This window comes from Malaclemys terrapin, chromosome 25 (assembly GCF_027887155.1).
Source record: "Malaclemys terrapin pileata isolate rMalTer1 chromosome 25, rMalTer1.hap1, whole genome shotgun sequence".
Taxonomy (NCBI): Eukaryota; Metazoa; Chordata; order Testudines; family Emydidae; genus Malaclemys; species Malaclemys terrapin.
Window position 1 is genome coordinate 8,430,814 of NC_071529.1, and position 18,330 is coordinate 8,449,143.

Sequence of the window (18,330 nt, forward strand, 5' to 3'; positions counted from 1 at the left end):
ATCGCATCCTTTCCCCACTATGAGTACAGGGGCATTAATGGGCCACTTCGCCTTGAATGATCCCTCGAAATATGTGTTAACAAGTTATGCTAAACAATCTGTTCCCCCGGGAGTATGTTTCCCAGACCTGAAGAAGAGCTCTGCGTAAGCGCCTAAGTTTGTCTCTCTCACCAACAGATGTTGGTCCAATAAAAGATATTACCTCATTCACCTTCTCTCTAGTCTCTCTAATATCTGGGGAACAACACAACTACAATAACACTGCGTACAAAACGTTCCATTATCACAGCTGAACTTGACTGGATGGTAAAATTAGATGTTGCTGAGCAACTACAGACACTAAATTACTTGGTTAAGAATATGATCGCTATAATAAAGTCCACACAGCATAAGTTCAGAAATACTATGCATAATGCACAGTGCCCATCTGGGTAGTGAGACGTAAGAACAGAGTCGGAGATGCCCCATTATGTCATGAATGCTGCCATGAAAGAGAAGATATCCGAGTGTGAAATCTACAACGAACACAGGAAACACCATGGAAAAGAACCGCTGAAAGCATGTGAGATTCCTCGTTGCCCTTGGTCCAAAGCTGGTGCAGATCTATTGGAAAGAAACAGGAAAGTAGTTAGAAAAGAATCATATACCAGGAAACTAGAACGGACGAAATACAACAATGCCAAGCCAAGTGAGAGAGGAGGTTGGATTTCAAACAGAAAGTGTCTAGCAAGCGGCATCCACCCACACCAAAGTGATGTGTCAGACCCGCTGCTGAGGGAGAACCCTACAGGAGGAACCGAAAACACCTAAACAAAACTCAGGAGACTGGCTCTATCCATGGTACTTATCTGACCCCCGTGACATTGCTACCCAAGCACCTCACAACCTTTAATATACCCCTGAGGTAGGACAGTGCTGCTATCCCCATGGCGCAGATGGGGGAATGAAGCACAGAGAGTACATCTACACTGCATTGTAAACCTGGGTCTGCAGGACCTGGGCTTGTGGACTTGGTGTTTCCGAGCCCATGTTTGAGCGTCCGCACTGCATTGTAAACCTGGGTCTCACAGGCATGTAACACGCCCACACAGACATTCTGACTCGGGTCTGCAGCTTGACCTGCATCCACACTGCAAAATGACAGGGTTTGGATGTGCGTCCTAGGACCCATTCCCCTGGTGGGTCCTAGGACCCAGGTCCAGAGGGCTTGCTGACCTAAGTCAGAAAGAGTTGTGTGTGGATGGTAGGGAGGGTTGGGGTCAAACCTGAGTCTGAGCCTTGGTTTACAAATGGAGGGTAGACATACGCATGGTCACACAGAGAGTCTATGGCAGAGGGAACTGAATTAGATCTTCCAACCCGTCCCCCTGACCAACCGGCCTTCCTTCCTCTCCTGGGTCTCTGGTTCTTGAGGACATCCAGATTGCCAGCAACTTTGGTCAGGTGCTTAGAGAGGGAGCATATCTCCCACCCACACACCGGCCTCAAAAAACAGCCAAACACAGTCTCCAGGGCGTGGCCCCACCTCAGCGTGGGAACTGAGCACAGCAGAAGGAACTGTTCTGAAGAGAAAGCAGCAGCTGTTTGATCGGAAAGCCACTGAGAGCCGTTACTGACAGACACCCAATACAAGGCAAAATAAGGAAGTTCCAGATCTGCCCTGTATCTTGTGCCATCGTTTGCACCAGTGCGAGGGAGGGTGTAAATTGTTACCCGTCTGTAGCATTTTGCACTCCCATTTCGTTGTGTAAGTGACGACACAAGGTGCAGGGCGATGAAGAATCAGGCCCCTTGGCTCCGGTCCAGGAGACGTGTGTGTATTTGGTTGTGTTTTACTACTTGGCCAGGTCAATTTGTGGGCAGTGGTTTAGGTTTTGTGTTAAGAAACGTAGCCATGGGTGAGATACAGACCCCTGCTGTGTGCTAGGGGTGTCAGCTGAGTTATGTTTTCTTGGGGGATAGCTTAGTGGTTTGAGCATTGGCCTGCTAAAACCCAGGGTTGTGAGTTCAATCCTTGAGGGGGCCATTTAGGGATCTGGGGCAAAAATCTGTCTGGGGATTGGTCCTGCTTTGAGCAGGGGGTTGGGCTAAATACCTCCTGAGGTCCCTTCCAACCCTGATAGTCTATGATCTTTGCACCTGGAGCCGTCCTACATGACTGAGACATGGAAACAGATTAATCAATACAAATACCAGGCTTTTATGCAGCATGTTTCATCAGATGATCTCAAAGCACTTCACAAAAGAGGCCAGGATCATTAGCGCCATTTTACATATGCACAGAGATGGGAAGGGACTTGCCCGAAGCCCCCTGGCAGGCCAGTGGCAGAAGCCAGGACTAGAACCCAGATCTCCTGGGTTACACTCCCAAAAGGATTGGAGCATTCTAGAGAAGAGGACCCTCCTCTGCTCATTAATCTGATCTCTGGCTGAGTGACTGACTGCACAAAGGGCAGCATGGGTATGAGTTTATATCATCTGTGTGGGAAGGACCTTAACTAGAAAGTGTAGCAGCTCACCCCCTATGCTCTGCTCCACGCCAGTGTTTTCCACTGTTAAAGGAGTCAGACCAGAATAGCAGAGGAAAGGCTCCAAATCAGGAAATTAGGTGCATTGGCAGGAATTGGGGCGAAGGAGCCTTAGCTACCCAGCTAAGACAAAGGGGATTGAATAGCCCTGCTGCATGTACAATAAAAGGCATTGGGCAGCTCCTCCTCCTGTTACACTGGGCACCCTCTAGTGCTCGGTAACCTGGCATCTTCCCCTTCACGGGGATCCCAGGCTGGATTCTCGTGCCCCGTGGTAATTCATGGATCCTGCAGCCCCAGCAAGGCTCATTTTTCCATCTCAGCCTCCACCACACCCAGCAAACCTCCAGAATGATGCTCAGCTCTATTACTTGTTGCTATGGTGACGAGCAAGGTGCCAGCGCTGGTGCAGGCTGAACAGCAGAGCTAGGAGGAGACTGGAGTGTGTGTGTGTGGGGAGGTGTAAATCACATCCCACGTTCACCTGCACACACTTCTGCCTTCCTGCTACTGTCCTACCCCAGCATCTTCCCCTCCCCAGCAGGCCAGACACCAGAAACATCCACGCGATGGAACTGGTACTGGTCAGAGACCTCCCCACCCTGGCCAGAGCCAGCTCCATAGTCATCCTTCCATATTGTGTGGCTTCCAGTAGAGACAAAGAACACAGAACAGAGCCAGGACTCCTGGGTTCTAGTCCTGACTCTGCCACTGACTCCTTGGTGTAACCCTGTCATGTCTCTCCATGCCTCAGTTTCTCCAGCAGAAAAACGGGAGTAGAACATAAAGGTAAATAAATGTTTGTAAGGCCCTTGGGTGCAGAGGGTTACTACAGTTCGGATAGGCCTGGGTTGGATGGTACCATGTGCTTACGCTCTTGTCACTGTTATTGGCCAACAAGCATCCTGATCTCTACTCAAGATGATGCAACCACAGGGGAGGAGTGGGAACAAGCTACCCAGGGGATGTGTTCTTCTCTCTTGCTCCTTTGTACCCGTTTGTCCTATGATTGTCTCCTCCCCCTGCCTCTATCTGCTCGCCCCTGTGGCCATATTGGGGAAATCAGGCAGGCTTGGAGCTGCCACAGTTCCACCCAGAGGTCAGAGAGAGATTTCATCAGGTCAACAGGTGTGTATGTAAACAGACCAGGGGGAGGAGGGAGATCTGGATTGTGTCTCTCCCCTTTTTATTGTGGCCCCTTCAGAAGCTGGGTGGTGGTGTGAGCTTTTGAGGGCGTCCTACGTACAACTTCCAAGCAGAAATTACCAGCCCCTTGACCACTCATTTTCATGTGCCCTCCTCTTCCCTGAGAGTTTGTGCTCGTGCATTTAGTTGCATGAATTTGTGTCGTTTAGTCTGGTGTGTGGGTATGTGTGGGTGCGTGTGTGTGTATATTCACATACACATACACCCCCCCACACACACACACACAAGAGTGAGAGAAGAAAATCTTGGCTCCCTAGCCCTGCTGTTTGCTTTCCCCAGCCGCACTGATGAGTCCTGTTGCTGCTCCAGCACCCACGGAGGAAGCCATAGCTCAGGCAGACTGCCAGCAGCAGATGCAGCTCTCCTGGGAACAGCCATTCTTAGAGGTTGCTTTTGACAGCCCCGTCCTTCAGACCCTCACTGAGACAATACGCACCCCCCACTCCCCGGCCAGGATTGCCACAAACCAGAGCATCTGAGCAACATTGTCTGGTTTTGTTGCCAGTGGAGATTAAATTATAGAACACGGACCTGCTTGATTATTACAGGAGGACAATAAAAGGAAGAATCAGGGAGTGACAGATGGTCTTGGGCAGCCCATTGTTTGATCCGAAACCTGCTCAATCCCTAAATAGCTGAAGTCTGTAACATCACTTAGCAGGAACATGCTACACCTTCTGAACAGTGACAAGGACAGATTAATATACATTTCATTACATCAAAACAAGGCCAGGAGGAAAGGATTCAATCTTGTTAAAAGAGAGGGGACTGAGGCCAAGACTCAACGGGGAACCCAACAGAGTTTTCTAAAGAACCAAGTGTAAATCTGTCTGAGAACAAAATGGAAAAGGATTCTGTGGTTCCTACAGAGACATGGGAGATGAGGTGATATCTTTTATTGGCCCAACCTCTGTGGGTGAAAGAGACAAGCTTTCGGACTACACAGAGCTGTTCTTCGGGCCTGGGAAAGATACTCAAAGTGGCACAGCTAAATACAAAGTGGAACAGTTTGGCATAAGTCATTAACACATATTGTAAGAGACCATGCAAGATTCTTCTCTGTTATATATAAGTCCATCAACAGGGGTTACTCCAGAGGACGCCTGTGTAACTGACATTAGAATCTGGCCCTTTTTATAGTCCTTAGCGGGCATGACCCACAACATGACATGAGGAAAGTTCAGGAGGGTTCTGCTTAGACATTACCATGGTGGGGCCGTATAAGTACCAGAGAGGGAGGAGGGAGGTGCATCGGCTGAACTGAGTAAAAGCTCATGACTGGAGGTTAGAACAAGATGCCTGGGCAGAGGCCTGGGGACTGGAATAGCAATGAATCCTGCAGATACGTACCTTGGCAGAGCTGTGGTGGCTCTGGGAGTAGAATAAGAGAGGTCATTGCAGACCAGGATTGAGGTGCATTGGCAGAGCTGTATGAGGGCTGTTTACGGAGCACCTGACCACACACCGTCAAGCAAGTGTTTCCAGTCTTTCCTGCACTGGGCACTAATATACCTTAAAACTGGGCATCCCCTCTAGGAATGAGAGATCCCACCTCTAGGAATGAGCTTCTGTCCTTTCTGCTGCCAACAGGGCGTCTGGTACAATTTGGACCCATGTCCCATCTAGTGGCACCAAGACCACTTAGAGACCAATTAATGGGTCTGCTCTACAGCCTTAGCTGACAGCCAGTTGACTTTTAGCTCATGTCGTAGAGGCTCATGCACTAAGCTCGAGGTCCTGCCCACCGCCGATGGGATCTGTCGGCGTTACATCCACTCTTAGCAGAATGCACCAATTCATTTCACACAGGACACCAAAGAAGAGAAAGACTTTTGGTTACTCCTAGGGTGACCAGATAACGCATGTGAAAAATCCGGATGCGGGGGAGTAATGGGAGCGGGGGTGGAGTAATGGGAGCGGGGGGGGGGGGGGGGGAGTAATAGTATCCTATATAAGATAAAGGCCCTAATATTGGGATGTTCCTGATAATATCAGGCGGTCTGGTCACCTTAGTTACTTTTGACCCAGAGACAAACGGAACTCTAACCCACCCCTCTCCCAATTCTTTGAGCCAGCCAGGATCACCAATAAATCCCCTACCAAAGACACTAAATCCTCTGTACTTGAGAATGGCACCCCTTGCTGCCAGCCACGCTCTTTGCTTGACCAGTTCAAGAACGGGAACCAAATGATTTGCATTGGTGAGGCTTTCCGCTCACAGGAAGTGAGGCAAGGCACAGAGAAGAGCGAGGTGGGGAGATGAGACACAGGTGCAGGGAGGAGGAATTAACCTCTCAGATGCTGCAGGCATAGAGATATACATGCCACCTCAGCATTCATTTGGCAGGCTAGAAAACAGCGGTGTTCTTAATATTCAGAAACAGCTGCTACTGACTCAGTGTAACCTATAATAATCTCTTCTATTAGCACCTTTCGGCCAGGGATCGCAAAGAGCTTTACCCACACAGACATGGAGATGGGAACGCAGGCACCTGTAGGCTGGGATGTGGCAGCTGTCTAACAGGGGGCAGAATGTAATAGCCAGAGGTGGCCTTTGGCCAGGACAGCCAGGCTAACACCCGACACTGTACCTAGAAGTGCCACAGGTGGCCAGGAGCTCGGCTTTCCCCCATTCAGAAGAGAGCAGCCCTGGAACCGTGGAGGTGCTTTGTCTTCAGCACTGCCCCATAGGCAAGGAGGCCACCTCCTTATGGCACACACGGCTCGCACCAGCCACTCTCCCCTGCAGGGGGGGGGGCATTTCCCAGCCTGGCCCCTTGGGCTAGTCTCATTAACGCCCCCACGAGCCGCAGCGCCACAGTCTGAATTAGAGCATCCATGGGGGGCTGTGCCAGACCCAGTCGGTGCTGGGAGGGGAAGCTGCCCCCTCTGGGGCGGCCCCTGGAAGGTGAAAGCTCCCTCCTTGGGGCCCCTGCTTCCCCCTCCCATCCTGGGGAGCCCCTGCCCCCTCCCCTTCCCGGGGCCCCTGCTGCCCCCTCCCATCCTGGGGAGCCCCTGCCCCCTCCCCTTCCCGGGGCCCCTGCTGCCCCCTCCCATCCTGGGGAGCCCCTGCCCCCTCCCCTGCCCGGGGCCCCTGCTGCCCCCTCCCATCCTGGGGAGCCCCTGCCCCCTCCCCTGCCCGGGGCCCCTGCTGCCCCCTCCCATCCTGGGGAGCCCCTGCCCCCTCCCCTCCCCGGGGCCCCTGCTTCCCCCTCCCATCCTGGGGAGCCCCTGCCCCCTCCCCGGGACCCCTGCTGCCCCCTGCCATCCTGGGGAGCCCCTGCCCCCTCCCCTGCCCGGGGCCCCTGCTGCCCCCTCCCATCCTGGGGAGCCCCTGCCCCCTTCCCTGCCCGGGGCCCCTGCTGCCCCCTCCCATCCTGGGGAGCCCCTGCCCCCTCCCCTCCCCGGGGCCCCTGCTTCCCCCTCCCATCCTGGGGAGCCCCTGCCCCCTCCCCTCCCCGGGGCCCCTGCTGCCCCCTCCCATCCTGGGGAGCCCCTGCCCCCTCCCCTCCCCGGGGCCCCTGCTTCCCCCTCCCATCCTGGGGAGCCCCTGCCCCCTCCCCGGGGCCCCTGCTGCCCCCTCCCCTCCCCGGGGCCCCTGCTGCCCCCTCCCGGCACTGCTCCCAGACACGGCGAGCGGGAGGCAGTGGTTGCGATTCCTCCTCCCCGCCGCTAGGGGGCACCGCGCGGCGCTGCTGCCGGCCGCTCCCTTTCCTCCAGCCCGGCCCATCTCGTTGGCGCCGGTGGGTCCCTCTCTCCGCTCCCCGGCCCGGCCCGTCTCGTTGACGGCGGAAGATGGCGGAGGAGACCCCGGTCTGCAGCTTCCTGTTCAAGAAGCGGGGCCCGGCGGCCGGCAGGGGGCGGCGCAAACGCCCGGGCAGCGACCAGGAGCAGGGTGAGGATGGGGGAGGGGGCTCGGCCCCGCTCCGGACCGTGCCATTGTCCGGCGCGCGGGGGGGGGGTGTTTCCTGCTGTGCTATTATCACTGAGGATTCCGGGCCATACCATTTGTACCGCGGGGGTGGGCGCTGGGCTGTCCCAATACCATGGGGAGGGGGCGGGGTTGGTCTGTTCCATTATCTTCGGAGAAGGTTTCTGGGCAGGCCCAATAGGACGGGGGGAGGGGTTGTCCCATTAGCAGTGGGGAGGATTTCTGGACTGTCCCATTATCACTGGGGAAGGGGGTTGAGGGTTTCTGAGTGGTCCCAATATCATGGGGGGAAGGGGTCTGGACCGTGCCACTATCCTAGCAGGTGCGGGGGGGCCTGACAGACTGGAGGGGCCTTGGGGGGCCCCCGCGTTGTGCGTAACCCCATGATGGGAGCTGAGCCAGCCTGACCCCGAGAGGGGCCCGGGTCCCCCTGCAGCCTGGTGCCCGGCCCCTTATGCAGGCTGAGTGGCCCCCAAGAGGCCTGTGCCCAGGGCCTGGCATGTGGGGAGCGCTCCTTGGGGTGAGGGAATGGGGCACCGTGGGGCTGAAGACCTGACCTGGCCTGGCTACTCCTGCCCCTCCGGTTGATGGCTTCTTTTGCTCTGCAGGCAGCAGCAGCGATGAGGGGAGCACGGTGGTCAGGAAGGAGAGGCGGCGGGAAGCGCACAACCCCATGATCCAGAAGGTGACCGAGCCCATCGCAGCGATGCCCAGCTCCACGCATTGTCCACTCCACATGTAACAGACCTCTCCGTTGAGTGCGGGGCGGGATGGGTCCCACGTTTGGACCCAGGAAATCCTTGGGGGAGATCTGCAGAAGGTTCTGTGCACCAGCACCACGAGCCTGCATCCTCGCCTAGCCAGGGCAGTGCCAGACACTCCTTTGGAGTGGATCCAGCCAGTTTATAAGATTCAGATTATGCAGAATTCAGATTCTCACGTAAAAAAAAAACATCCTATGTTTCAAGCCCGTCTGGTTGTGGGAAAATCTTTTCAAACGTGAGCAGACAGTAACTCATGCAGAATTGACTTCCGGGGTCTGCAGGCCTCCTTGGCCAATGCCCCACTGTGAGAGAAGTGAACTTTCCCTCTCCTCTCAAGGGCGTAATATCTTTTGAAGCCTAATAAGGACACCTAAAGGACCCAATTTTACAAATCTAGGTGTGCAAATGCATAGGTTAGGTATAGGCATGTGAAAATGGCCAACAAGGGGCAGTAATTGGGAGATCTAAAAGTGCCCTGTGTGACTTTTACCCAGAGTGATGCAGTATGCCACAGGAACTTTAGTAACTGAAAATTTAGGCCAGGATTACACCGGTAGTGCTTTGCCAGTATAACTCTACTGGTATACTATATCAGCAAAGGGCTTCTCGTTAGATGCGGTTTATATCAACACAGCTCGCTCTTTTACCAGCATAGCTTATTTCACCCCCACCCCACTCCAACTGAAAAAAGTTATACCAGCACCAATGCAGTTTGGCCTGTATAGCAGCATCTACATTAGGGGCCTCTGCCGGCACAGCTATAAGGGTCAGGGATCACACCCTTGATTGACAGGAGCATGGTGGCAGACGTCTGTAATGTACGTATAGCTTTAGTTATTGGCAATGGCTCGCTTGATCTTTTCTCCGACCTCCTATTGTTACCCATTGGAGATGTGCTGTAGATTAAGGGAAATGAATGGTTCTAACATTGCAGGCCCACAGATCCAAATTAAACCTGTCACTTGGCTCTCTTAATGCAAGAATTTAACTTTGTGGTGCCCCTCTCTTGGTCTGGGAGAACCAAAGGTGTTTTGCTCCGTCCTCCTTCCAGCCCAGAGGTAACTGCATTAAACCAGTGCTGTGTCTATATGGGCCCTGATTTCGACAACTCCACTGGTTTGCCTTCCTGGGCTGCAGTTCTATCTCTTGCCAACATGTGATGGGGAACGTGTCCAGGTGTTGTGCTCAGTTTGCTGGTGGTGGATCTTTCTCGGTTCTTCAGATATTTGCCCTCCTGTCTTTCAGACCAGGAAAAGTGGTAAAGAGAAGACCTCGTATGGGGCAAGCAGCAGTGATGATGAGGGGAAGTCGCAAGGAATCGGGGTCGCTTACAAATCAACGAGATCGGCGGTAAGCACTGTGCAGCACGTGGCTTTAAAAGGGGCCAGAAGGGACAATTAGATCACTTAGGCTGCATAACAGAGGCCAGAGAGTGTGTGTGGTTGGTTTTATGATTGGGTCCTAGGATCAGGTTTTGTTTTTGAAACTCTCTTTAGTGTCCATCTGGTGCTTTTCTCTCCCTCGAACGTCTATCACTGTAGTATCTGAGTGCCTCCCAGTCTTTAATGGATCTGTGCTTACAACACTCCCATGAGGAAGAGCAGTGCCATTATCCCCATTGTATGAGCTGAGGCACAAGGTGGCTAAGTGACTTGCCCATGGTCACACAGGAAGTCTGTGGCGGAGCAGGGAATTGAAGCCAGGTTTTCAATGTCCTAGACTAACACCCCAACCACTGGAACAAGGAACTCAAAGAACTTTACAAGGAGGTCATTAACTTTATCCCCATTCTGCTGATAGTGAAACTGAGGCACAGAGAGGAGAAATAACTTTCCTAGCGTCACACAGCAAGTCAGGGGCAGAGTGGGAAACAGAACCCAGGAGTCTTGAGGCTCAGTCCAATGCCCTAACCATGCAATTACAAAAAGAGAGGTGTGTGTGTCTACAAATCCTTATTGACGTAGAAATTTTGTCTTCCCAAATAAACGTCACAAAAGGCCTTTTTGCTAGTAACATATACTTTTCTCTAGTATTGGCAATCCAAACAGCATGGTTTAGTGCAGGAGAAGCAGCCACTGCCCTATCTAGTTTAACTGCCCCGAGCTGAACAAAAGTCTAAAAGGAACAGCCTGCACGTATGGGAAATCAATTGGATCTAGTTTAACTAATCCGAGGAGGTGTTAGTAATGCAAACAGACTTTTTTAATGCTTGCCGTGTTGTGGTAGCTGCGTTGGTCCCAGGATATTAGAGAGATGAGGGTGAAGTAATGGCTTTCATTGGACCAGCTTCCATTGGTGAAAGTGACAGGCCTTCGAGCTACATGGAGCTCTTCTTCAGGGCAAGAAGCGGTACGGATCTCGGCTTTGACACGCATTCCCGCTCACTTCCCCTCTCTGTGCCCCCGTTTCCTCCTCTGTAAAACAGGGATCTCGCTGAGCTGCCTCCCACAGGAGTTGCAAGGATCTATTCGTTCATGTTTGTACAGTGCCTTGTGACGAGCTCAGGGCTGCGATTATTATTCACCGCTTGGCTGTCAGGGAAAGGGCTGCTGCTGTCAGTTTCACCCCCCACCCCCACCCCCCAACAGAAAGGAAGAGGTGCTGGAGAAGAATGTCGCTTTTATGCTGGAAACTCCAGAGCTCAGTTTATTTGTAATCCGAGGCCGTGATGCTCCCACCTGGATATAATTGTACTTAAATCTCTGCACGTGGGACTGTTGATAAAGGGTTGATGAAGCCCAGGATTAATAGAAATGTTTTCACAACATTAAAAAAACAATCTAAACCGAATAGATGTATTAACTAAATTAAATGGTAAACCTCCCACAGCTGGGTTAGAAATCCAGACACAACAGCCTTTGTAGGAAGCACGGTCTAGTGGTTAGGACACTGAATTTAGACACCTAGGTTCAATTCCTAGCTCTGCCATCGGCCTCCTTGGGCAACTCCCTGCAAAATAGGGGTAAATGCTTCCCTGTCTTCGGGAATAAAATCCATGAATGAGTGCGAAGTGTGATAGAAGGCCCGAGGTGTTAGAGAACCAGGAAGTGAAATGGGCAAAGCGACACCAACCTGGCTAGGTTCATTGTCAGGGTACCAGAGTGAAGTGCAACAAGCAACCAGCTGGTATCAGCGGAAAGCGACTGTCCCCATTCCTCCAGCGCAGTGCATTTATCCTGTGCTCCTGACTGCAGGATCTGAGCAGCTCTCTGCACCGTGGGAGTCTTCTCTTGACTGTGAATGGGGAAATGTGCTTCTTGCATTTCAGAAACCTGTAGGTCCGGAGGACATGGGAGCGACGGCTGTGTATGAGCTGGACACCGAGAAGGAGAGAGATGCCCAGGCCATCTTTGAGCGCAGCCAGAAAATCCAGGAGGTCAGTCAGCCGTGACCTGTAAAGCCAGAGCTCTCTGGGGGGAGATGATACATTTGTCTGTTTAGTCATGTGCTTTACCCCGTTCCTTGTCCATCCCACCAAGAGGGTTTGCTGAGTCCCGAGGGGCTGCTTCCCAGTTGAAGTGGGGGTAAAGGGTTAGTAGGGGAGAAGGGCCCGGGTTCAAATCGACCTGCTTACTGCAAGCAGTCGGAAGCAGATTCACCAGGGGTGCCTGGTCGTTTACATGGGAGCTGTGGTTGAGAGGTCTCAGCCTGGAACGAGGGATGCTGCAAATCAGGCCAAAGCAGCTTTGGCAGAACTGACTGGAATAACAGGGTTCTGCAGGTGTGCTGGCAGAGGGATGTGTGTGGCTGTGTTGGTGGGGCAGGACTGAGATAGCACTTGGGGCTGCAGAGGGGCACCGGCAGAGCTGGGTGTGGGGAGCCCAGGGCTGGAATAGCCGGGGTCTGCGGGTCAGGACTGAGGGGCACCGGCAGAGCTGGGTGTGCGGAGCCCAGGGCTGGAATAGCCGGGGGGCTGTGGGTCAAGACTGAGGGGATTGGCAGAGCTGGGTGTGGAGAGCCCAGCGCTGGAATAGCCGGGGGCTGTGGGTCAGGATTGAGGGGCATTGGCAGAGCTGGGTGTGGAGAGCCCAGGGCTGGAATACCCGGGGGCTGTGGGTCAGGATTGAGGGGCATTGGCAGATCTGGATGTGGAGAGCCCAGGGCTGGAATGGGGGTGAGGGGCTGCAGGTCTGGACTGAGGTGCATTGGCAGAGCTGTGGTGGGCAGCTAGTCCTGTTCCACGCCTTTCTTCCAGGAGCACCAAATTCGCCCACTGATCTTGAAAAATGGAGGTGGGGGGAAGCTTTATATTCCCTAAGTTTGACAAGCCAAGTATAAATCCCTTTCCCTGGTTACAGTGGGCACCTCCTGGCTTTTATGGGCATCCCCAGTGCTCTGAGAAGGGAGCTGGGCGCGAGGATGGATAGCAGAGGAGGTTGGGGGCTGGCGGGGCCGGGAAGCAGATCTAGGGGACTGGGAGATGGAGCTTTCTTCCCGGACCGTTTTCTTGCTTTCCCTATGTAGGAGCTACGAGGGAAGGAGGACGATAAAATTTACCGGGGCATCAATAACTATCAGAAGTACGTGAAGCCCAAAGATACGTCGATGGGGAACGCCTCCTCGGGAATGGTCAGGTAGGTGCTGCCTGAATGATGATCTGTGACCCGGTTTCTTTAGCTCGGTGAGCCAGCGTGTGGAGACGCTTGCAGCAGGCGCAGCAGAAATGTGTCTGTTCTGGGGACAGAGCTTCAGTCTCCAGTGTTGTAAGCTGGCCCCTTTCACCAATGCTCCCCTCCTTTGGAAGACTGATTCAAACCAGAACCTGCCTGTAGGCATCTCGGATGCACCCGTTCTAAGCATTCTTCCGCCCCTTTCAGGAAAGGCCCGATCCGAGCGCCGGAGCACCTGAGGGCCACCGTGCGGTGGGACTATCAGCCCGACATCTGTAAAGACTACAAGGAAACGGGCTTCTGTGGCTTTGGAGGTGAACGTCCCTTTCCCTTTCCACAGCACCATGTCCCATCCTGAGTTCCAAACTAACTAGCTGGCCCCTTTTTAAGAACAACGTCCAGGCAGGCGCAAGTCCTCCAGACACTGTGCCAGATTCACAAAGCGGCTTCAACCCAGGCAAACGCTTGTAGAGGCAAACGGCAGCATTTAATGGCTAATGACCTGAACTTGCAGGTCCTTGAGTAGAGGATGTCTATGGATCTCAGCAGGACATTTCTGGAGGATGGCCACAGACTTCAGGCAGCCTGACTCTGTTTTATGTAGTGCCGTAAATGTACAAGGCGCTGGGTCCAAGGCAATTGATTTCTATAACTTGAAATACAGTAATCACCTTGCTAGGTGGCTCTTACTCTAGGGATCTCAGCATGCTTCTAAAATAAAAGATGTGCTGTAGAAAGAAGATGAACCTGTCCATTCAGCGGGTATTATTGTCAGAGGTGACTAAGGGCGTATGGGTGTGTGGTTACAGCTTTGGACTGGGAGTCGGAGATCTAGAGTCTATTTCCAACGCTACCATTGAGTGTCCCTCTGGGAAAGTCTCCCTCTGGCAGGCAAATAAGAGAGTATGTGAGGGGATGTGCTCCACCCATTCCTTAGTGTTTGTGTGTCCCATGACGGGGTGAGGGTTACATGTTGGATGTGACGCTTGGTGCTTGGGAGCTCCATTGATCAGATCAAGATGCAAGCTAGGCTCTGTAGTCTCCATGGGCCACGCCCCTGCATTAAACAGGAGGGGGGATTGCACTCTGATAAGTTACCTCTCCTGGGCTAAGAGGGGCTGCAGGTCTGGACTGAGGTACATTGGCAGAGCTGTGATGGGCCCCTGCAATACAGCATCCATTTATAAGCCACTTGCAAAAGGCAGTAACTGAAGAGTGGTGGGAGGGAATGCTAACTCCTTGTCTGTTTGTCCTACGGCAGACAGCTGTAAGTTCCTCCACGACCGCTCCGACTATAAACACGGCTGGCAGATTGAACGGGAACTGGACGAAGGACGCTACGGAGTCAACGGTACAATAGCGGCCCTCTTCCTTCTCTCCCTCAGCTCCGTTCTAATGAGGTCTTGCAGCGTTGGTATTTTAAAACGGGCTAGACTGAGGGCTCTCAGGTGATGAAGGGTAAAGGAGAAGAGATCAGTGGCTCCTTCCCTGTCTCAAATGACATGCTAAATGGTGGGTCACAGGTTTCAGTTAAAGATAAAAAGGACAGTTCTTCATGGCAGCGGGTCACAAAACTGTGGAACTCCCTGTTGCAGGATTGTAGAACCCAGTCCTGCAGCTGGATTGCTATCTCCAGTAATTGCTGCTGGTATGAGAACTAAGAAAGGACTGAACAACTCTGCTGATTGCCACAGGGGCTGGAATGAATACCCCTTCCGTGAGCAGCATTGCCAGTGGGCCAGGTTCATCTCCCGGGGGTGGGGACAGAGGAATTAGGCTTTCTTTGAAGTATCAGGTTTGCGCTAGTGCCAGAGGCAGACTGGGGCCAAGAAGAATTAATGGCCTGATCTGCTATGATAAATCCTGTGCTTTCTGAAAACTTCACCCCAGGTAGTCTTCCCCCTGAATGGGTATTGATCTGTTGTTGCTCATCGCCCAAGAAGAAGCGATCTCCCAGCTTGTGGAGTGGGGCTGCTGTGACATCTCACTGCCTTCCAGCTGCACTTCCACATGTATTTCCCCATGGGAAACAGCGCTATTACTCGCCGCTACGCAGCTCAGATGGTGGCAGTTGCTGCGTCTCACAGCCACAGGCTGGGTGGTCCCTGTGAGCGGCCACAGAAGATTCCAGGGGCCGTGTTATGTGTGAAGCTGTTGGGTTTGGTTCAGTGACAGCTAGTCGGGGAGGAACACTAGGAAGGCGGCCTCGCTGGTGTCTGCTTATAGCAGTGAGTGGGCGAGGCAGAGGAACCTGCTCCTTGTGAGATGAGCAGCGAGCATGTTCGCTCATTAGACCTAATTATATCTCATTCCCACGCAAGCTACTGACATCAGAGACGCCTCGCTGCCAGAGCTGGGTTATTTCTGGCCAAGGACCAGGCCCACCTGCTGTGTGCATCCTGCGCTGGGGGGGTAGTTCGTGCTCTGGGCTGTGGCGGGCTGATCTGGATGCCCCCTTATCACCTGACCATGGTTAATTGTTTTCTCTCCTGCAGATGAGGAAAACTATGAGGTGAGCAGCGATGACGAGGACCTGCCCTTCAAGTGTTTCATCTGCAGAAGCTCCTTCAAGAACCCCGTGGTTACCAAGTAAGCAGCTGCCTCTGCTGCTGGGATGGGGACCCAAGCATCTGACTTTTGGATCAGTCTCACTGAGTCCATCCCTCACTCTCCATGGCCGCTGTTATTACCCACCTCAGGGTGACGCTGCATCTGGGCCTTTCAGTTCCTAGCTGCCTAGACCCTTCCCTGGCGTTTTTCTAGCACCGTCCCTCCAAGGCTCCCAAAATGCATTCATTGTCCATTGTAAAGCATGGCTTTTATCACCAGCCTTGAGATTTTTCATCCCAAAGCTTTACTGGTGCTTCATAAGCATCATTATCCCTACTGTACATATGGGGAAACCGAGGCACAGGGTGGTAAAGGGACTTGCTCAAGGTCAAAGAGTGATTTGGTGGCAGAGCTGGAAATAGAATCCAAGCGTCGTGATGGGCATCCCACCCTACCATCCTGGCAGTGGTGAGCTGGGAGATCTTTGTGCCTGGATTGGGAGCCTCTCCTCTGATTTGACAAGGTCCTGTTAGCATGGCCAGGCTTCCATGTAGGACTCCTGGGAACAGTTCAGTCATACTCCCTGGCCTGGGATCTCTGCAGAAGCAGCGAACCCCGTTCCTGGGAGCAGGGGCAGCTCTCTTGGGTGTAGGGCCTTGTGCCTTGCTCTCATGCAGGAGGGCTGCAGCTGTTCCTAAGTCTCCAGGCTGTGGGATGTTCCCTCTGCTGCATTTGTACTGTAACAATCCCCCTCAGGCCAGGCCTTGCCGTAATGCCCTTCGCAGGTGCCTACTTGCTGCTACGGGGCGGGGAGAACGCTAGCTGCTCAGTTCCCCCCACGGGTCCCAAGGGAGTGAACAGAGTCAGAGCCCTCCTGTCTCCAGGTGCCTCCCAGAGATGGTGACTTTGGGTCTATCTCCTGTGGGCACAGTCCTTTGTGGGAGACTTAACCTGGCCCCCTTGTTCCCTCCCGGCAGGTGCAGACACTACTTCTGCGAGGGCTGCGCCCTGGAGCACTACCGCAAATCCAAGCGCTGCTACGTGTGCGACCAGCAAACCAATGGTGTCTTCAACCCAGCCAAAGGTGCCTCACTCCTCCCACCCTGTTGGGATCACAGGCCTTTCTTTAATGCCAACCGGGGTGGATGTTACTGCACTGGGGAGGGAGGGCTATCTCCTCCTCTCCAGGTGGCGTGGCGTGGCTTGGCTTAGCACAGCCTGGATCACTCACCTTGCTAAACAGATCGGAAAATACAGATGCCCTCGTGAGTTGGGCTAAAGCTCTGAGCTGGTCTCCAGCCTCCATCTCCTTGCAAGAGCTGCATGCTCTTCCCCAGCGTACAGCTGGCCAAGTGGGGCCAGACAGGGCGCTCAGCAAGAGAGAGGACCGGGAAGATCTTCTGATGGGCCGGATCCAGTTTTCCTCTTCTGCCTTGGGTGGGATGAGCTGGGCGGGGGAGCAGCCTGACTGGACACAGTAACCAAGAGCATCCAGAGGGTCAGTGCAGCGTGTGCCTTTGGGTCACATTGCGGCAGGAGGTGGTGGAACGTCCTAGAAATCACGTTTCCCTCTGTCTGCTGGGGAATTACCCAGGAGCCACGAGGCCTAGAAGGGCGTGCGGCTGCTCCCACCTCTCGAGCCCTGCCTGAGCGATCGCAGCTGTCTGCCCGAGCCCGCCTCTTGCAGGTCCCAGCCCCGCTCCCAGTTGGCATTGCACTGGTTTTTCCCGTGCCTGACACCTTGATGGCCCCTTCACCTTACTGGACCCTTGCCTGAGAGCGGAGCTGCAGTTCCAGGGCTCATTTCAACCCAGCTGCACCTCCCACCAGCCAACTCTACCCTCCATGGCTCCCTCTGGCCCTTAGCTGGCCCTGAGAGCTATTTACGGTCGTCCTGGGGAGCCGCAGCCCTTGGGAAGCACAGGGCCTGTTCAGAGCCTCACCCCTGCTCCTCTTGTCTTTTGCAGAGCTAATGGCAAAGCTAGAAAAGCACAAGGGTGAGGAGTCGGATCCCTCGGAGCATGGAGATGAACCACAGTAGCACAACTCTCTCCCCTGTTCTCCCTCCCACCCCCACCCCTCAGGTTTTGTAATAGCCCAATAAAAGTTTATAGAAAAGACCTGTCCACGTTGGATTTTGCTCCTAGGAAATGGTCACAGGCAGGTGAGTAGCTTGTTAACCCACCCAGCAAGGATCACTAGGAAACCCCCTTGCGCTGAGCTGCCAGACTAGCTCCTTTAGCTGTCAGCGCCCCAGTGGTCTCTGGCACATGAAAGTGGGAGACGAAGAAGGGTCTCCCAGCCAGGCTAATGCACAACACAGCCTCCAGTCAGCTGCTAGAGAAAATGTGCCAGCAGAGCCCTTGATAAGAATAACAGTGAGGCAAACTTTCCTGGGCTAGAAGGTGGTGGTGGGTGGGCTGAGGTGGCTCATGCATGCTGGGCTGTAGCATTCCCCCCCACCCTCCATGCCTGTAGGACCACAGTGAGGCTATGTCCCCTCCACGCTGCAGCAAACAGCATTTTAAATCACACAATGAGTCGTCATAGTGAGACTCTCACTACAAGGAAGTCTTGGTTTGCCCAGTGAGCTTGACAGACAGCTACGTTACTCGTGGTCTCCGCTCCCTGCCAAGCATGAACGCAGAGAAGCTTCCGCCCCCGCTGGTCCTCGTGAGGTTTATTTAAATGGCGATGCCGCTAGGGTGAGTGACTGCACAGGAGCTAGGAGTTCTTGAGCT

General features: G+C 53.7%; 1 protein-coding gene across 2 annotated transcripts; it reads left to right on the top strand.

Moving 5' to 3' along the window:
* The first annotated feature begins 7,475 nt into the window (after positions 1 to 7,475).
* LOC128829326 (E3 ubiquitin-protein ligase RNF113A) lies at positions 7,476 to 17,709 on the top strand. Of its 2 annotated transcripts, XM_054014705.1 has the most exons (10): positions 7,476 to 7,629; positions 8,274 to 8,350; positions 9,675 to 9,779; positions 11,698 to 11,805; positions 12,894 to 13,003; positions 13,247 to 13,353; positions 14,301 to 14,390; positions 15,535 to 15,628; positions 16,567 to 16,673; positions 17,557 to 17,709. In XM_054014705.1, exons 1-10 carry the CDS (start codon positions 7,530 to 7,532, stop codon positions 17,628 to 17,630), a joined length of 972 nt encoding a protein of 323 aa, XP_053870680.1. In that variant the 5' UTR covers positions 7,476 to 7,529; the 3' UTR covers positions 17,631 to 17,709. The 2 variants fall into 2 exon arrangements, with proteins under 2 accessions (XP_053870680.1, XP_053870681.1); XM_054014706.1 differs by lacking the exon at positions 7,476 to 7,629 and having other exon boundaries at positions 8,325 to 8,403.
* The last annotated feature ends 621 nt before the right edge of the window (positions 17,710 to 18,330 follow it).

Coding starts and splice junctions, on each gene's coding strand:
- LOC128829326 (XM_054014705.1), top strand. CDS start 7,530: ATGGCGGAGGAGACCCCGGTCTGCAGCTTCCTGTTCAAGAAGCGGGGC. Junction 7,630..8,273: donor GGGCAGCGACCAGGAGCAGG/GTGAGGATGGGG, acceptor TTTGCTCTGCAG/GCAGCAGCAGCGATGAGGGG. Junction 11,806..12,893: donor GCAGCCAGAAAATCCAGGAG/GTCAGTCAGCCG, acceptor TTCCCTATGTAG/GAGCTACGAGGGAAGGAGGA.